This window comes from Salminus brasiliensis, chromosome 10, assembly GCF_030463535.1.
Source record: "Salminus brasiliensis chromosome 10, fSalBra1.hap2, whole genome shotgun sequence".
Lineage (NCBI taxonomy): Eukaryota > Metazoa > Chordata > Actinopteri > Characiformes > Bryconidae > Salminus > Salminus brasiliensis.
Window position 1 is genome coordinate 37,521,124 of NC_132887.1, and position 19,381 is coordinate 37,540,504.

General features: G+C 40.8%; 1 protein-coding gene across 1 annotated transcript in view; it reads left to right on the top strand.

Annotated features, from left to right (window-relative positions):
- ttbk1b (tau tubulin kinase 1b) overlaps window positions 1-14,892 on the top strand; it is a 55,238-nt gene extending 40,346 nt beyond the window's left edge. Inside the window, exons 14-15 of the mRNA XM_072689995.1 lie at window positions 8,146-9,611; window positions 10,283-14,892. Coding sequence (XP_072546096.1) covers window positions 8,146-9,611; window positions 10,283-10,715 — 1,899 coding nt within the window. The 3' untranslated portion in view covers window positions 10,716-14,892. The remainder of the gene's footprint in view (window positions 1-8,145; window positions 9,612-10,282) is intronic.
- Window positions 14,893-19,381: the final 4,489 nt, after the last annotated feature.

Genomic DNA, 19,381 nt, shown 5'->3' on the forward strand with positions numbered 1-19,381 from the left:
AATGAAAAGTTGGAACTTTTCATCAGTTCATCAGCTACTGTTCATCAGTGAGCTCATGAAAACATGGTGTGATAACCTGAAGGAAATTTGGGCAGTTAATGAAGTGTAGCTGCCCTGTTTCTTAACTGGGACTTAAAGCGGAATTCCAAAAACGTCAAAATTGTTGATCCTTTAAACATAACATTTAAATTTAAAAAAAATATAAAATAAAATAAAAAGTTCATTTATAAATTTATTAAATTTTCTATTTTTTTTTTAATAGAAAACTTACACTGGTGGGGATGGGAACCAGGGGGTTGCCATGTTTACAACACACGTATATCCATTTTATTTACTATCCAAAACCACAAAATGAGTATTAATACATGAAGCTGTTAAAGCTGGTAAAATAGTCATACATGCAAAAAAAAATGCAGCACGACACTGCTTGTATCCTTCCACCATATTTTTATATATATATAAATATTCAAAATAAGGCCAAACCTTTTCAAAACTGTGGTAAAACAGTGCCCCCCGCATTAGACCCTCTAATCATAACCTGTCTTATTTCTATGAGGGTGTTTTGGGAGGCGTTAAACTCGTCTAGACGTCTGGTTCCATTCACCACCACTGTATACAAATTTTTCGCTGCAAGTTTCTCTAGAATGGAGCATTTCACAGCAAAGTTCTCTGAAGGACTTTCTTCACACCGTAACCGATTAATTTTAGAGACAGTTTTAAAGCTCAGTGGAATTCCCCTTTAAGGGTGTGGCAGGATGAAGGCGTGTGGTCTGTAAATACGTGTCGGTGAATATTCTCACTGTAAATTTCCATAATGTCTCATATTGTCACATAATCCTTCACCTTCTTCTCGAGCGCTTTTGAAACTGCCCCACCTCACTGTTGTGGAACCCGCACTCCACTCGGCTCCTAGAAGTACCAAGCCATCTCCCCTAGAGCTTGTCTTAGGCCTTCGGGTATTAGGGGCGCTAAGCCAGAGCTGTCCAGTGACGGCCCTGGAGGGTCCGAGCACAGAGGGGCTTTAGTGTTTCTTCTGTCACACACTTTTCACAAAGAGAAAAAAAGATGAGCGTGATTTATGATTTATGATTTATGATTCATCACTGAACACAGATTCAGTCACACAAGACATGTTTGGTATCTGACGCCTGGGCGTCTTCTTGTAGGGGAACATGCTGATGTTTAGGTTAGGCAGAGAGACACTGGGCTAATGTTTGGTTTAGGGAGAGAGATGCTAGGCTAATGTGAACGGAAGATGCTAGGTTAACGTTTAGTTTCTAATGGAAGATGATCGGCTAACGGTTAGTCTAGACCAGGAGATACTGAGCTCAGGTTTAGTTTATAACTGAGCAAGTTTATAACTTGGAAAGGGTTTAAATCAGAATGGGAGATACTGAGCTAAGGTTTAGTTTAGTTAGAGAGATACTGAGCTAAGGTTTAGTTTAGTTAGAGAGATACTGAGCTAAGGTTTAGTCTATAACTTAGAAAGGGTTTAAATCAGAATAGGAGATACTGAGCTAAGGTTTAGTCTATAACTTGGAAAGGGTTTAAATCAGAATGGGAGATACTGAGCTAAGGTTTAGTCTAACTTAGAAAGGGTTTAAATCAGAATGGGAGATACTGAGCTAAGGTTTAGTATATAACTTGGAAAGGGTTTAAATCAGAATAGGAGATCCTGAGCTAAGGTTTAGTCTATAACTTGGAAAGGGTTTAAATCAGAATGGGAGATACTGAGCTAAGGTTTAGTCTATAACTTAGAAAGGGTTTAAATCAGAATGGGAGATACTGAGCTAAGGTTTAGTCTATAACTTGGAAAGGGTTTAAATCAGAATGGGAGATACTGAGCTAAGGTTTAGTCTATAACTTGGAAAGGGTTTAAATCAGAATGGGAGATACTGAGCTAAGGTTTAGTCTATAACTTGGAAAGGGTTTAAATCAGAATGGGAGATACTGAGCTAAGGTTTAGTCTATAACTTGGAAAGGGTTTAAATCAGAATGGGAGATACTGAGCTAAGGTTTAGTCTATAACTTAGAAAGGGTTTAAATCAGAATGGGAGATACTGAGCTAAGGTTTAGTCTATAACTTGGAAAGGGTTTAAATCAGAATGGGAGATACTGAGCTAAGGTTTAGTCTATACCTTAGAAAGGGTTTAAATCAGAATGGGAGATACCGAGCTAAGGTTTAGTCTATAACTTGGAAAGGGTTTAAATCAGAATGGGAGATACTGAGCTAAGGTTTAGTTTAGTTAGAGAGATACTGAGCTAAGGTTTAGTTTAGTTAGAGAGATACTGAGCTAAGGTTTAGTTTATAACTTGGAAAGGGTTTAATTTTGAATGGGAGATCCTGAGCTAAGGTTTAGTTTAGTTAGAGAGATACTGAGCTAAGGTTTAGTCTATAACTTGGAAAGGGTTTAAATCAGAATAGGAGATACTTTAGGTTTAGTTAAGAACGGGAGATGCTAGGCTACCATTTAGTTTAGTTAAAGAGATACTGAGCTAAGGTTTAGTTTAGTTAGAGAGATACTGAGCTAAGGTTTAGTTTAGTTGGAGAGATACTGAGCTAAGGTTTAGTTTAGTTAGAGAGATACTGAGCTAAGGTTTAGTTTAGTTGGAGAGATACTGAGCTAAGGTTTAGTTTAGTTAGAGAGATACTGAGCTAAGGTTTAGTTTAGTTAAAGAGATACTGAGCTAAGGTTTAGTTTAGTTAGAGAGATACTGAGCTAAGGTTTAGTTTAGTTGGAGAGATACTGAGCTAAGGTTTAGTTTAGTTAGAGAGATACTGAGCTAAGGTTTAGTTTAGTTGGAGAGATACTAAGCTAAGGTTTAGTTTAGTTAGAGAGATACTGAGCTAAGGTTTAGTTTAGTTATAGAGATACTGAGCTAAGGTTTAGTTTAGTTGGAGAGATACTGAGCTAAGGTTTAGTTTAGTTAGAGAGATACTGAGCTAAGGTTTAGTTTAGTTGGAGAGATACTGAGCTAAGGTTTAGTTTAGTTAGAGAGATACTGAGCTAAGGTTTAGTTTAGTTAGAGAGATACTGAGCTAAGGTTTAGTTTAGTTGGAGAGATACTGAGCTAAGGTTTAGTTTAGTTAGAGAGATACTGAGCTAAGGTTTAGTTTAGTTAGAGAGATACTGAGCTAAGGTTTAGTTTAGTTGGAGAGATACTGAGCTAAGGTTTAGTTTAGTTAGAGAGATACTGAGCCAAGGTTTAGTTTAGTTAGAGAGATACTGAGCTAAGGTTTAGTTTAGTTAAAGAGATACTGAGCTAAGGTTTAGTTTAGTTGGAGAGATACTGAGCTAAGGTTTAGTTTAGTTAGAGAGATACTGAGCTAAGGTTTAGTTTAGTTAGAGAGATACTGAGCTAAGGTTTAGTCTATAACTTGGAAAGGGTTTAAATCAGAATGGGAGATACTGAGCTAAGGTTTAGTCTATAACTTAGAAAGGGTTTAAATCAGAATGGGAGATACTGAGCTAAGGTTTAGTCTATAACTTGGAAAGGGTTTAAATCAGAATGGGAGATACTGAGCTAAGGTTTAGTCTATAACTTAGAAAGGGTTTAAATCAGAATGGGAGATACTGAGCTAAGGTTTAGTCTATAACTTGGAAAGGGTTTAAATCAGAATGGGAGATACTGAGCTAAGGTCTAGTCTATAACTTGGAAAGGGTTTAAATCAGAATGGGAGATACTGAGCTAAGGTTTAGTCTATAACTTGGAAAGGGTTTAAATCAGAATGGGAGATACTGAGCTAAGGTTTAGTCTATAACTTAGAAAGGGTTTAAATCAGAATGGGAGATACTGAGCTAAGGTTTAGTCTATAACTTGGAAAGGGTTTAAATCAGAATGGGAGATACTGAGCTTAGGTTTAGTCTATAACTTAGAAAGGGTTTAAATCAGAATGGGAGATACTGAGCTAAGGTTTAGTCTATAACTTGGAAAGGGTTTAAATCAGAATGGGAGATACTGAGCTAAGGTTTAGTCTATAACTTGGAAAGGGTTTAAATCAGAATGGGAGATACTGAGCTAAGGTTTAGTCTATAACTTAGAAAGGGTTTAAATCAGAATGGGAGATACTGAGCTAAGGTTTAGTCTATAACTTGGAAAGGGTTTAAATCAGAATGGGAGATACTGAGCTTAGGTTTAGTCTATAACTTAGAAAGGGTTTAAATCAGAATGGGAGATACTGAGCTAAGGTTTAGTCTATAACTTGGAAAGGGTTTAAATCAGAATGGGAGATACTGAGCTAAGGTTTAGTCTATAACTTGGAAAGGGTTTAAATCAGAATGGGAGATACTGAGCTAAGGTTTAGTCTATAACTTAGAAAGGGTTTAAATCAGAATGGGAGATACTGAGCTAAGGTTTAGTCTATAACTTGGAAAGGGTTTAAATCAGAATGGGAGATACTGAGCTAAGGTTTAGTCTATAACTTGGAAAGGGTTTAAATCAAAATGGGAGATACTGAGCTAAGGTCTAGTCTATAACTTGGAAAGGGTTTAAATCAGAATGGGAGATACTGAGCTAAGGTTTAGTCTATAACTTGGAAAGGGTTTAAATCAGAATGGGAGATACTGAGCTAAGGTTTAGTCTATAACTTAGAAAGGGTTTAAATCAGAATGGGAGATACTGAGCTAAGGTTTAGTCTATAACTTGGAAAGGATTTAAATCAGAATGGGAGATACTGAGCTAAGGTTTAGTCTATACCTTAGAAAGGGTTTAAATCAGAATGGGAGATACCGAGCTAAGGTTTAGTCTGTAACTTGGAAAGGGTTTAAATCAGAATGGGAGATACCGAGCTAAGGTTTAGTCTATAACTTAGAAAGGGTTTAAATCAGAATGGGAGATACTGAGCTAAGGTTTAGTCTATACCTTAGAAAGGGTTTAAATCAGAATGGGAGATACCGAGCTAAGGTTTAGTCTATAACTTGGAAAGGGTTTAAATCAGAATGGGAGATACTGAGCTAAGGTTTAGTTTAGTTGGAGAGATACTGAGCTAAGGTTTAGTTTAGTTAGAGAGATACTGAGCTAAGGTTTAGTCTATAACTTGGCAAGGGTTTAATTTTGAATGGGAGATCCTGAGCTAAGGTTTAGTCTATAACGGGAGATGCTAGCCTAATGTTTAGTTTATTAAGAAAGAAACTGAGCTTAGGTTTAGTTATGGTTCCGTATGGAATGGGAGATGTTCAGCTAATGTTTAGTCTAGAAAATACTGGAAAATACTGAGCTGAGGTTTAGTTTAAAACGAGAGATCATTTGGCGAGCGTTGCCAACAAACACAGAACTCGGACTATGACCATTACCTTCTCCACAAATACATGCCTAAAACTAGTCCACCAAAGTCCTCAGTTTCGTAGCTTTATCGTTACTCCAGTTGCAGCTAGCTAGCGAGACATCTTGACATCCAGCATCCCTTTATGGTTCAGCTGGAAAGCAGAGTAGCACGACGTAGCTTTTCTGAAGCAAATTCGTTAAGATTTTGGCGTGTATTTAGAGAACGGAAATTGGTGACAGTCTGAGTACAGGGTTTGTTAGCACTGTTAGCCTAGCGGAGCACAAAATGGATACGAAACATGTATTGGCTAACTGGCTGCACCTGGGGTCAGTGATGAATGTTCAAAAACTGAAAGAAAGGATGATTCCACAGAAACTAGTCCTTTAATAAGTCCAACCAGGTGTGTTTGCAGAAGGTAAAAGCTGGACGCCGCTGTGCTGAGGCTCTTCAGGACTGATTACGACTACGTACGGTTCTAAGAATGATCTAGAACCAATGATCGGAACAAAAACTGGATCCGCAGAGAATCCAGGTGTGTTCCAGGTGCTACTGGCATTCAGTGACGTTTAATACAGAGAAATATTGAATAGCAAACTGTATATCTACACAATAAAATTTAATGAGGTAAAAATTGAATACAGAGAAATATTACATAAAGAAATATAAATGACTATATCTATAAACTTGTATCACAAATATGTATCACAACTTTTATTGATATCAGCATTTAAATATAGATTTCAACTATTAAATGTAATTAGTATAATTGAAACGTCACACTGGCTGTGACTCAACCTGATGGGCGCTGTGAAACATTTGGGCAGAGCTGAACCCCCGACCCGTCCCATCTGTGAACGTAGGCTTTAGGGTTGCCAAGCCGAGAGAGCCTTTTCAAGCATAACTGGGTGTGTTTTTATAATGCAATAACGACTGTATGATACACTTGTAATATGACGCATGTATTTTAAGCTTTTGTAATAAAACCAGACTCTTCAGACAACGTTGGACGCGCTGCTAGACGAACTCATCGCAACGTCCTGCTTGCTTCGTCTGCTTTCTCGCTGTAAATACACGCTGGCTAAGCACTGTCTTTGAGGCTACACTTGAACTCACAAAACGGGCTAATTTATTTATTGTTTGTTTGTTTGTTTGTTTTGTTTTCTAAAGAACTAAAAAAGGGAGAGAAAATACTACACTGTAAAAATGAAAAGACTGTGGTGCCTTTTTAAACATGTATGTCATCCTTTTAAAGACAATCCTGCGAAGCTTATGTACAACCAAAACGCTAATTAAATGATCTGAAGAATTACGTGAGCCATGTCTGTCCTCACTTGACGTTCTATTTTGACGTTATTTTGCAATACCGTTGTAATTTTTGTTCCTTGTCCTTGTATCTCGGAAGTCGGAGCCGGGAATGACATCATATCCGAGCTCACGAGTGTCCCAAACATGCCGACAATTGCAAAAAACAGTTAGCTAAAAACTTTGCCGTGTACCATAACTGGTTTGACAATCCTTGACCAGTGTTTTGTGGTGAATCTAATCAGAATATGTCCCACTTTTTATGTCCCAGTCGTAGAATTGTTAGTATTGTCCCAGATTTACATTGTTAGCACTGTCCCAAGTTAGCATTGTTAGTGATACCAGTACTAATATTTTCCATTAAATTATTCACTATCTGTTACAAATGAGTCAGGAACTACTTCAAATGGTTTAGTTTAAATGACTGATAGTTATTTGGTAATAAAAAATAAATAAATAAATAAAAAATATATATATAGTCAATAGCCTCCATAGAATTTCCAGTAACTTCCACCAATTTCTATCCATATATTTGATTATTTTACAGTATTACAATATACAATATATTACAATAAATTATTACATAACTGATAATTGTTTGACTACTATTACTATACTAATTATTCAGTACCTTCCATAAATCATCCAATAACTTTAAATAACTTAACAATTGATAGTTATTTGGTAAGTACTATAAATTATACAGTATTTAGTTACTACCATAAATTCTTCAATAACTGCACATTAGTCAGTACCTACCATAAATCATCCAGTAACTACTATACAATTTTCAACAATCAGTAATTACTATAATTGAGTTATTTGGTAATTACTATATTTTTTTCAATAAGTAATATTTATTTGATAACTACTATTATTGATAGTTATTTGGTAGTTACTATGATTTTTTCAACAATCAGGTTATTTGGTAATTACTATAATTAATAGTTATTTGATAACTGCTATAATTGATAGTTATTTGGTAATTACTATATTTTTTTCAATAAGTAATAGTTATTTGATAACTACTGTAATTGATAGCTATTTGGTAATTACTATACATTTCTCAACAATCAATAGTTATTTGGTAATTACTATAATATTTATATTTATTTGATAACTTCTATAATTGATAGTTATTTGGTAACTATATTAAGTATATTGTAATTGGAGATGACTATTCAGTTCAGTTTCAGTATTTTGTGTATTATTAATTAGTGTAATTGAAATTAGTGTAATTAAAAATCTTCTAATAGATCAATTTTCAGCACATAAAGAGTGGACATTATTTGAATAACTGCCCCATCATTCAGCTTTGTGGAGGACTGGTATTTTAGTGTTTGTCGACTAAAGTAAGTCATACAGTGTTTTACACCACAGCAGTTTGCCTGTGCAGATCAAATGAATGTCTGGATGCTTTTTGAGGGGGTTGAGGTGAGTGAAGGGGAAACGGAGCTGTTCCTTTAACCTCCTCGAAGTACAGCGTTTCATCTTTCACTCAGCGAAGGTGAGTCATTCATCACTGCTGAACGAATCTCTGTAATACAAATCCGTCTTTCCTGCTCTCTTCTGTGCAGGAGTCAGCAGAGGTGGTCGTCTCCCAGACGAGGCCGAAGCGGGTGGACTTTCTGTCGGGTGTGCTGATGTTTGACCCGCTCAGAGAGGTGGGCGGAGGGGGGTCCGGCAGCGACGGAAGCCCACGCAGCAGCGACGGAAGCCCTGAGGGCGCTGCCTCCACTCTTCTGGCGCCACCACACCGAGACCCCGACCAAGAAGAGGGTTCCCGCACCCTGGTGCTTGTCTCTGCTGGCAATGGGGCCGGCTCCCCCGGAAATGGTTTGGTTTCCCCCTGCGACGGGCAGGGCACCCTAGCGGCACTAACACCGCAGGGCGAGCGCCCGGCACCGGACGAATCGGAGCCCGGGACCCTTTCGTCCGTTCTCAAATCCGAGCCCAGGCCCATCATCATGACAACCGTCGCCGTGATCACTGGCGGCACCTCCTCCTCGCCTCCATTCACCAAAGTCGAGCGCACCTTCGTGCACATCGCAGAGACGTCACACCTGAATGTCATGACGGCCAGGCACCAGCTTCCCGGGCTGGACGAAGAACCATCGCTGGAGCGAGAGCGTAGAGTATCAGAAAGAGAGGAGGAGAGGAAGGAGGAGGAGGAGGAGGAGGAGGAGGAGGATGAAGGAGCAGAGGAGAGGAAAGAAGAGAGTGAAAGGGAGGAAAAAGAAAGTGGTGAGGAGGCTGTGCCACAAATTGTGGTTGAGAGTCAGGCAGAAGATGGTGAAGAGAGAGAGGAGGAGGAGGAGGAGGTTGATGAAGAAGAGGTCGAGCCACAGAAAGAGAGCGAAACGAAGGGAGAGGAAGACATCTTGGTTCACGGTGTGGAGAGGGAGCAGAGGGACGATCTGGAGGAGAAGGAAAGAGGAGAACAAGAGGAAGGAGAAGACAAGGGCAGCCCTGCTGAGTCGCCTGACCAGAAGGAGCCCTCAGTCCCTGAGCGCGAAGCCGGTCACGTCATGGAGGTCCAAACTGAAGGTGAAGTGAAGGATTCTGCAGTAGTGAAGCAAGCTGAAGAGCCGGGTCAGGATCAGGAGCAGACAGGACCTACACTGAGAAGTGATGCAAAGCAGGAGATCCCGCCGGAACCTTTGCCCCGCCCACAGAGGCGGAGTCGCATCCCGGTGCTCATGTCAGAAGAGGAGACGGGTTCAGACCGGTCGTCTCAAAACAGCCAAGACCAGTCACAGCGGGCCCGCAAAAGCCGGCGCCCGCACTTGGCTCGCCTCGTCCTTGAACGGAAGCAGTCCCGCTTGCGCCCCCATTCCACCTCCTCGCCGTCCCCCACCCTGTCGACAACCGCCTCAGAGGATGACACGCACCAATCAGACGACTCAGCCAAAGCGAGGGGAGCTGACGGACGAATGAGGAGCCGGATCCCACGGCCAGCTACGCCTATTAAGAAGCTTTCCGAGCAGATAGGGGCCGGGAATGTCCCTCGAACTCAGAGATCCGTCTCTTTCATCCAGCCCAGGTGGGTGAAGAGGTTAAATTAATTGCATTCTTAATGAAAACCTGTTGATTATCGTTGAAGAATCGGTGGATCAGCTTGACAGAGGTGGAACCCGAATGGTCTTCTGCTGCTGTAGCTAATCCACCGCAAGTTTGGACGTGTTGTTGTGTGCCCAGAGGTGCTTCCTCTTAATAGTTATCTAACGCTAAGGTTCGAATCCCGGGCATACTGTTAGCCATCGGCAGCCGAGGCCCTGAGGGAGCACAATTGGCCTTGCTCTCTCCAGGGTGGGTAGATGGCACTCTCGCCCCACATCCCTTCGTTACGATGCTGGCATTCACTGGCTGGTGCGTTGGAACCGGGTATGCGGTGCTTCTCGATGGGTAGGAGGGGGTTAAGTAGAGGTTAGGTAATTGAGGGGGGGGGGTCTGATAATTTTTCTTAGCATCATCTAGGATGTTCTTATTCTTAACTAATATGGGTTTGGAGCAATTAACCATTCATAACTGGTGGCCATCTTGGTCCAGAGTAGTGGTCAGCTTGGGAAGCTCCCATTACCTGTTCTACATTAGCCTCGTAAGTCCTGTGTAAAACCACAAACAAGCTACAAACAAACTTTACATTGAGAGGAGGAGGGATTATGTAAATTAGCTTCATTTAAATGCTCTAACATTTCTGTTTCTCTCTCTCAGCTCCGTCAGCTCCGGGATACAGAAGTCCGCCAGCGAGCACGCCAGTATCCATCAGCAGCAGCCGAGACCTCAGCTCCGCCCCTCCAAAACACTACCTCCCCGCCCCTCTGTGTCAGGCCCCACCCCTTCACCAGCCAGTCGGACAGCTCCGCGCAGTCTCTCCCGGCCGGCTGTTTCTCAAAGTCCCCGTAGCGTAAGCACCTCCCCACGCAGTTACTCCACCTCCCGCACAGATAGCCCCTCCCCCCAGCGCCTCCGTCGGCAGCAGGCCCAGCAACAGCAGCAGCAGCAGATGCGCCACCCGCTTCCAACCCCGCAGCAGCCAAAACCCAAACCTCAGGACTCGGGCCACAAGAAGAGCAAGACACAGCCGACAGCCACGCCCCAGAAGGGCAAGAGAGATTCATCCGAGACGAAGTCCAAAGGCAGATAATTACTGTAAAAGCCTCCTCCTTCTCCTCGTCTACGGGCATTACATCTTCTCCTCCATCACTCCATCTTCCCGCCAGCTTCATTGTTAAACGCCAGCCAGGCCACGATACTCGCTCACCAATTCAGCCGTATGCCGTTCAGATCTGTTGTTTTTTCATGACCAAATAACGCGGACGGACGTGTTCGACTGTAACAGCTGCTTAAATACCTCCCAAGAGGATTTTCCAACACACACACACTCATACACACACACACACAAACCACAACGCTACAACGTGTACGAGAAACAGAACTGAACATACTGATGGAGTGTGTCGGACAGTAGAACACACCTCACATGCCTTAATGAAGCCTGCAGCGTGATTATAGTTCCACAGTCACAACGAAAGCTTCCAGCAGACACACTGCAAAAGCTGCATCCTACACTGTAGAAGCTGATCAACTTAAAAACAGGTCTTTAATTGATCACAGTTTTTTAATTAGCTCACACACACACACTCTCTCTCTCTATCACACACACGACACACCTGTAGAGCTTGTGTTCACTGGGCTACTTCAAAAGTTTGGTGATAACTCGAAGAAACTGATTTTTAAGTTGATCCAACTTATTCGTTTGACCCCCTCCCCCAATGCAGAACCTCCAGTAAGGAGCAGAGGAACACCATCTTTTTCGAATTATCGCAAATATCATATCAGTATCGTTATCTGGCGCCGGTTCTCTTTCTACAGCTCCACACGCTTTCTTCTGTGAGATCCAGTTTGATGTTACAACTCTAGCTGCAAACATGACATGGTTTCGGGAAGCCTTTATTTTAAGGAACACCAAATGAAGGTTTTTATAAAGGTCTTGGTCTTTTAACCTTTATTAGTCCAGAATTGGAGGTCTGTAATAGTCTGTTATGTGAAAATCACTGATTAGTTTCATTAATGCACAATAAACCCCTTATTAGCACCCTGTTATGCTAGTCACTGCAGTGCATTAGTAGTGCCAGCAGTTGCCAGTGCCAGGTTTATTGCTTGACACTGACTAATCACTTCTTAATTAAGCTAAACAGATCTTTTTCTGTGGGGTTTGGTGAATTTTACTGGAACAGGCTCAACATCTCAACCTGCATTAATGAAAGTACAGGTAATCTAGAAGCCTCCGAGTCCCATAGCAAATCCTATAACAGTTTCTAGAACAATTTCTATTTAGCACAACTTATTTATTTTGTTCTGGAGATATTTGAGTTTAGATGGAAGATAATTCACTTACATAAGGAAGAAGAACGTCTAATATCATTGGGACGTTGCCGGTTCGATCCCTGGTAATGCCATATCCTTCGCTGGCTGGGAGTCCCAGGGAGCACAGGCCTCACTCTCTCTCTGGGTGAGGCTAAAAAATGGGAAATTAGTTAGTCGGTTACGTATTTACATCAAAACTTCAATTTAGCCCATTTTTTAAGACTCTAATTAGTGATAACCAAACCCCAGAAGTCACTCAAAGCTATCTAGAACGTCTAGAAATTCAGTGTTTACCAGCTGTATGGTATTAAAGTGTCAATTTAGACAGTTGTTTATTGTGTATTACTGCAACTGGCAAGGCAACTATTGGTTGCTGGTTTTCACATGATAGATCTAGTTGTGTTCTGATTCATGTCCTGATGTAAACTTAAGGCAAAGTAAATAAATGCTCTAGAAGTGTCTGATTTGGACTGAACTAAGTAAGACCTCAAAAACCCTCAACACGTGTCCCTTAAAATCAAGGTTTTCTACTTCTACCCTTGCTACAAAAGCAATGGGACCTTCTCACAAATCACTTCTTAATTAAGCTAAACGAATCCTTTTCTGCAGAGTTTTGTGAATTTTGCTTGAACAGGCTATACCTCAACCTGCATTAATGAAAGAACAGGTCATCTAGACCCACAACCTCAAGCCACAGAGTCCCATAACAATTCCTATAACCGTTTTAAACGAAGCGCTTTACAAACAAGCCAGAGACCATATGCGAGTTATTGGATTTACAGCGGAAACAACAACTGTTAAGCACAAGTTATTCCTTTTTCTGGAGATGTTTGAGATTAGATATTTGAGATTAGATGTTTGAGATTAAAAATTTGAGATTAGATTTAAGATAATCCATTTACGCAAGGAAGAACAACGTCTAATATCGTTAGAAGATCGCCGGGTTGTTCCCTGGTAATGCCAGATCGGGGAGCACAGTTGGCCTCTCAATGGCCACTTTCTCTGGATGGGTAGGATGGTAAAGGAGTACACTTTTAAAAAAAGAGGTGCTAGCAAGGGTTCTTTGAATGATGCCACAAAAGAACCACGCTTGTGAAAAGTTTTTTTTTTATTGATGAAGCTCAAACCAACAGTTTCCGTCAAAAGAAAGGTTCCTTAAGCTTTTAAAAGGTTCAGATCTTTGCTACATCACTAATAAACATTTCATTATGGAACCAAAACACATTATTCTATGACTTCGCTCAAAGAACCTGTGTAGAACTTCTGTTTAAGAGTATATACATATATACTCTATATGTATGCACATCAGTCATATCAGATTACGACCAGCCCTGGTTTGGAATGAACTCGGCCCACTCTATTAGCTCCAATGGAGCACTGTGTAGTTTTATAATTCCAGACTATAATGGCCAGGACCCCACAGGACTGACCACCATAGAGCAGGGAGTATTTGGGTGGTGGGTCATTCTCAGCACTGCAGTGACACCGACTGACATGGTGGTGGTGCGAGTGGATCAGACACAGCAGTGCTGCTGGAGTTTTTAAACACTGTGTCCACTCACTCTTCTCTGCGGTTGGACGAGGGGGTCGGCACATTATTAAGGAAGGAGGTCTGGTTCTCGAATGTGTCATGAAGATGGACGGATGTATGTAACATCCTTCTTATGTAAAATGCTTCTTAGACCAATTTCTAAACAATCAGATTTGAATCTGGTTTAAATGAGTGCGTTCACACCTGTTCACACCTGGATCAGCCCTAAGCAGGTATATAACCCTGATTCTTGAGAATTATCGAGAAATGGCCAGATGTAAACAGGGTCAAGAGTGTGTCCGCTCACTCTTCTCACTGGACCTGCTCAACATACACTACTGACCCATCACCACCACCACTGCAGTGTTGAGAATGACCCACCAATAACACCTGCACCCGTGTCCGCGTCCTGACCACTGAAGAACAAACAGGGTAAAAGGAGGCTATAGAACTACACAGTGCTCCTACAGTGGCTCTAATATTCTGATATGACCGTGTGTGTATAGATACTTGCCAGACTAATATTTGCAGCTAGATAATATCAGTATTTGTACCCAAAAAAGCTGTCCAGGAAGCTGTCCGTCAAATTGTAGGAACTGGCGCACATCCCCATCACCCCGAACCAAGATGCCTCAATGCACTGGCGCATCTTGTTGTTCATCCCTTCCACCGCTCATTTTACCAAGCCCCGCCCTTCATCCGGATGCCTCCATCTGATTGGTCGGCTCGTTATCGACCAATCAGGCCTATTCATTACTGTGACCAGCACTACCCTGTTGGCATGCCTTTGGATATGCTCATTTTGCTGTGTTTCTATAACCGTCTCTTGAAAATATGTAGATAATATAATAAGTACTTTTCAAGACAAAATTTCTATTTATTTTTGTTCTGTATGGAGGATCAAACGGATGTGATATAAAAACGAGAAAATAGTGTTACTTACTTTTCTTAGTTTTAGTTTTAGTTTTATGTACACTGCGCTCATTACACATCAGTCGGAAGGTACCGGTAGGGCCAGCAAGCACGGAAACAGAATAATTAGCCTACGGAAAAGCCTGCTGTTTACGACGGAACTAGATTAGGGTGAGGGACCCGGATACGAAAATAATACTGAGCGACTGAAATTCTTACGTCATACTCTCTAAAAAGATGACCCCGGTTACGTCTGGTCATATTAAGGAATGTAACCTAGCGATGGATGTCGATATTAAGCAAATGCATAAATACAGTAGGCCACAATGATCTACATAGTATTGACAAGGTGTTCTTTGGCAGCCCTTTTCGGTGCTATATAGTGGATAGTTATAATGGAGTTTCCATTATAATAGCGAACCCTTTAAACGTTCAAGGGGTTCTATATTGAACCATTGCATTTACTAAAGCCTGAAGAAGCCCTTTATTTAAGGGTGTAGGCACAGTTACATACCCTTATATAGGTATGTAATGGTGCCTACACCCTTAAATAAAGGGCTTCTTCTTTTTATATACACCGATCAGCCAAACCATTAGAACCACCTGCCTAATATCGTGTAGGCCCCCATCGTGCCACCAATACAGCTCTGTCTCACAAGAGTTCATGGAACCAAGACAACCAAGACCCTTTTTTCCACACCTCCAACAGTCTGTTGTCACGCCTTCTGCCTGCCTCGTTTAAATAGTAACAGTGCTTGTGAATATCTCTATGCCGGTGGGCATGGTGGTCTTGAAATGGGGTGTGTTCAGGTGTTGCTATCTTGGCAAAGGCCGAAACAGTGGCTGAAAACAGCCTAGGCAGACGCCAACAGTCACATGTTCGTGTTCGTTGCTATTCCGATGTGCGTACACGCCCACTTTACACCACTGAAATAGCAATCCGCCAAAGTCAGACCACTCCTGGCTCTTAAAGGGAACGGCGAGAGACATTCTGATTGAGACGTAGTACATGACTTTTGTGTCACTTTTCCCACCGTTACAATAGCAAAGACATACTGACGCCCCCTAAATCAAGCTGTGCAGTGCGCAGTTGGCGGCTCGCCAAAAGATCGCTAAAATAGGGCCCAAGATATTAGCAGTAGAACCTGAATTTGGTTAACGATAATCATTTGTCTGCGTATACATTATCGTCCAGGCTTACCTGCTAGTCGAATGTGTCTCCGGTGCCTCGGACTAAAATCTGATTGCTGGAGAATATGCAAATGACACATTTCTTATGAAGGCTAAATAGAGCTTAACGTGTGCATTGGCTTAGCGGTTGGACGAGGGGGCCGGCACGTTGTTAAGGAAGGAGGTCTGGTTCTCGAATGTGGCATAAGGATGGGCGGATGTATGTAACATCGGACTAAAATGCATCTTAGACCAATTTCTGAACAATCAGATTTTAATCTGGTTTAAATGAGTGCGTTCACACCTGGATCAGCAGGTATATAATCTCACGAATTCTCAAGAAATGGCCAGATGTATACGGGGTCAGAAAGTCGACCTTAGATATTCTAGATTCATTACGATGTGCACAGCGCCCCCATGTGTTCCACACTGTTATAATTCCAGTGCCAGCCTGTGAAGTGTAGCCCGACACGGCTGCGAGTTCTTGTCCCAGTTTACCGAATAATTCAACATGCTTGTTCTGATCTATGGTGGTCTTCTGCCCTGTGACGCACTGCAACGCAACGCAAAGTGTCCCACAATATTGTCCCCACTTTGGAACTTAACGGCACAACCAGTCTAAACCAGTTCTCTCTGACGAACGTCGCCATTTGTTTGCTGAGGTGTGTGTGTGTGTATACATGCATATATGTACACAATATAATACCTAAATTTGGGGGGGGGGTTGCTTCTCATTTGGATGGTTCTCTGCAGAACAGTTAGTTGCATGCCTTGTGATACGAGCGTAACGCAAACGAGTTCCACGGTGTTCCAGAGTTGTGTTGTGTTGGTGGAACGTTCCCGTGGCCGGGAACGCAAGAGGACCGGCGGCTGGATGGATTGGAGAAATAGGCCGAAGCGCTTCAGAACACGGAGAAAGCAGCAGGACAACACAAGTCGTTCTTGTTTTCATCCCCGAGTATTGCCCTCTCTTTTTGTGGTTCCAACAAAAAAGGAGAGAACCTTGCATGACCGTGAGTTTCGTAACAGAACCATGATTGACCTAATGCTTATCTGAAGTAACGACCTTTCTGACCGGTTATCCAAATGATCAGCGATTGCCAATCAATAAACAGAAGCCACATGAGTGCTATGACGGATGTGTCGTGTCTGTTTTGTCGTTTATTCCTCGGCTCATTCTTGGAGTGTTGATTGTTGTATGCTAATGACCACTGCACTCATTGGCTGTCTCAAAACAGGGGGAAAAGGGATGCGGGAACAGTAAACAGTGGTGAATTTTGGCAGTTGACAGCAGTCATAAAGCTCCAAGTGGTCCCGAGGAGGATTGGGAAGTGGGAAGTGCTGCTTTGCCATCAGCAGCCGGAGTCAGAGAGAGCAGAACTGGCCTTGCTCTATCAGGGGTGGGTTGACGGCCCTTCCTCCCCACGTCACTCCTAGTGTGATGTTGGTCAGCAAAGGCGTCTGTTAGCTGCTGCATCGGAGCTGGGGAGCTGCCTAGCAATGCTGCATCAGCGACAGTTTGAAAAAAGAGGCGGTGGCTGACTTCACATGTGTCGGAGGAGGCATGTGCTAGTCTTCATTCTCCTGGTGTTGGGGTATTGCTAGTGATAAGGGGAGTTCACATGAACAGGGATTGGGGAATTGGCCCATTGGTTAGAAATGGCGTAACATTTAAAACAAATTATAAATATATATATATTTATTTTTTTTTATTAATTTTTTCCCCACTTTTTCACAAAATCTGAATCTGGCAGTTCTTTTTTACCTTGTGTCCAAATGTCCTGATGAATGGATCAATAGAAATTATCCAAAATGACTTGAAAAGTGAAAGTTATATATATATATATATATGTTTTGTTTTTTTTCATTGAAAGTTATATATTTTTTTGCGTGACGGTGACGATATTCTTTAGTAAAAACAGACTTAAACACTGTCTCTAAATATTACATTAAATTAAATATTACATTACATTATATGGAACTAATGTTGAAATTGCTTTCATAACCAGCAGTAAATCTATCAACTCAGTCAAACTCAAATTTAACAAAAAATCATAAAAAAAAAAAATTATGTAAAATTTCTAATTGAACATAACCAGAGCAAAATGTGTCTTAAATTCTGTTAACTTGCTATATAGTTAAAATAAGTTAAATAAACTCTCTCTCTCTCTCTCTCTCTATATATATATATATATATATATATATATATACATATATACACATATATTAGGTCAAATTCTCATTCTCTAGCATAAAACTGGTTACAAACACAGGGAATGTGTTATTAGCCATTTATGGTGTAATAACTTTACAGAAATAAAGGTAAAATAAAGCTATTTGTTTTCAGATTTCAGGTGCTCTTCACCATCACTATAAATCTATTATGATATATTAAATCTATCAAATTTCTTAAATAAATTTGTTATGGTTGAAAATGTAAGTTGGAAAGACGTCCCGCAGATTCGCTTCAGAAAAGTAAGAATTCCAGTACGGCTTTGTTTGGACTTAAGCTCTTCAATTTTATTGACCTCCACAGAACGAATTGGACAATAACAGTCTGTCGGAGTGGGTAATGTGAACCGGTGTGGAAACCGCAGGCTGTCCTGTAATACTTACATCTTCCTAAGTTCCTGAGGAAATTTCTAAACAAATCTAGTAGGCTCTCATTCTTCTTCTCTGACCCTCACTGAGGTGTTCCAGTTATTAGTAACACATTAACAAGATCCAGGTCCAACATCCACACACAGCCTCTCCTTATCAATGCTGAGCTTCCTTTCCTTTCGCAGTTCTGTACTTTGGGGCCTATGGAGGACGATGATCACTACTAAATTGGGATGATCAATAAACTCGGGCAGAGAGGTTTGATAGGTGAAGGTGCTTTTTAGGGAAATGTGCTGACTAAGTGTTTCTGATAGAAAGTAGGCGTCACCATGATCTAATCTGTAAAATCTGAAACCACCAGTGAACCTACACTAGGTTTACGCTGATAATGGTCTACTGTAAAAATAAATAAATAAACATTTTTATTATACTATATTACATATGTATATATATATATATATATATATATAATTATTAACAATATGTTTAAATTAAAATAATCTTGTTTACTACCTAAATGTAAAAAGAAATTAATTAGATAAAAAATGAACATCTTAAAACATGTGTTACATTCTGTTAATTTACTATTATTTTATAATACAATCAACATATAAAGTAAAAAACACCAAAACAATATAAAGTAGTAACTCAAAGTTTTGCTCAGGGACTATTTTTCTGACCACGCCTTGCACGTAACCCTCCGCCATTATTATATTACAATTATTATTTATTTTAAATATGTATTTTAGCCCAAATTCTCATTTAAAAACCAGCAAAAAACTGATTACAAGCACAGGAAATAGTTTAATTAATCATTTGTAGTGTAATAACTTAATATATATTTAAAAATATATATTTTTAAATATTAAAATATATATTTTTTTATAAAGCTCGAGCTTTCATTTTAACCATTAAATTAAGCAGATAATTAGGAAAAATAGTGTAATTAGTTGTAAATGTTTAAACTTAAATCTCCCACATGTAGAACTGAAGGAAGGACCGTCTCTTAGCCTGAGTTTGGTCTGTTTTGGGTTCTGGTAGGTTCCCCAGTCATTTTCCTTTGGCTGTGTCAGAATAACAGTAGTCAGTAAGAAGGCTAAGAGGGCTAAAAAGGCTTCTAGCTGGTCGGGGTGAAGTGCTAATGGTGAATTCCCGCAGCGATAATGAGCAGTGTGTGTTTTTACAGCACTGGAAGGTCTGAGGGGATCTGCCTGCCTGCCTCTGTTTCC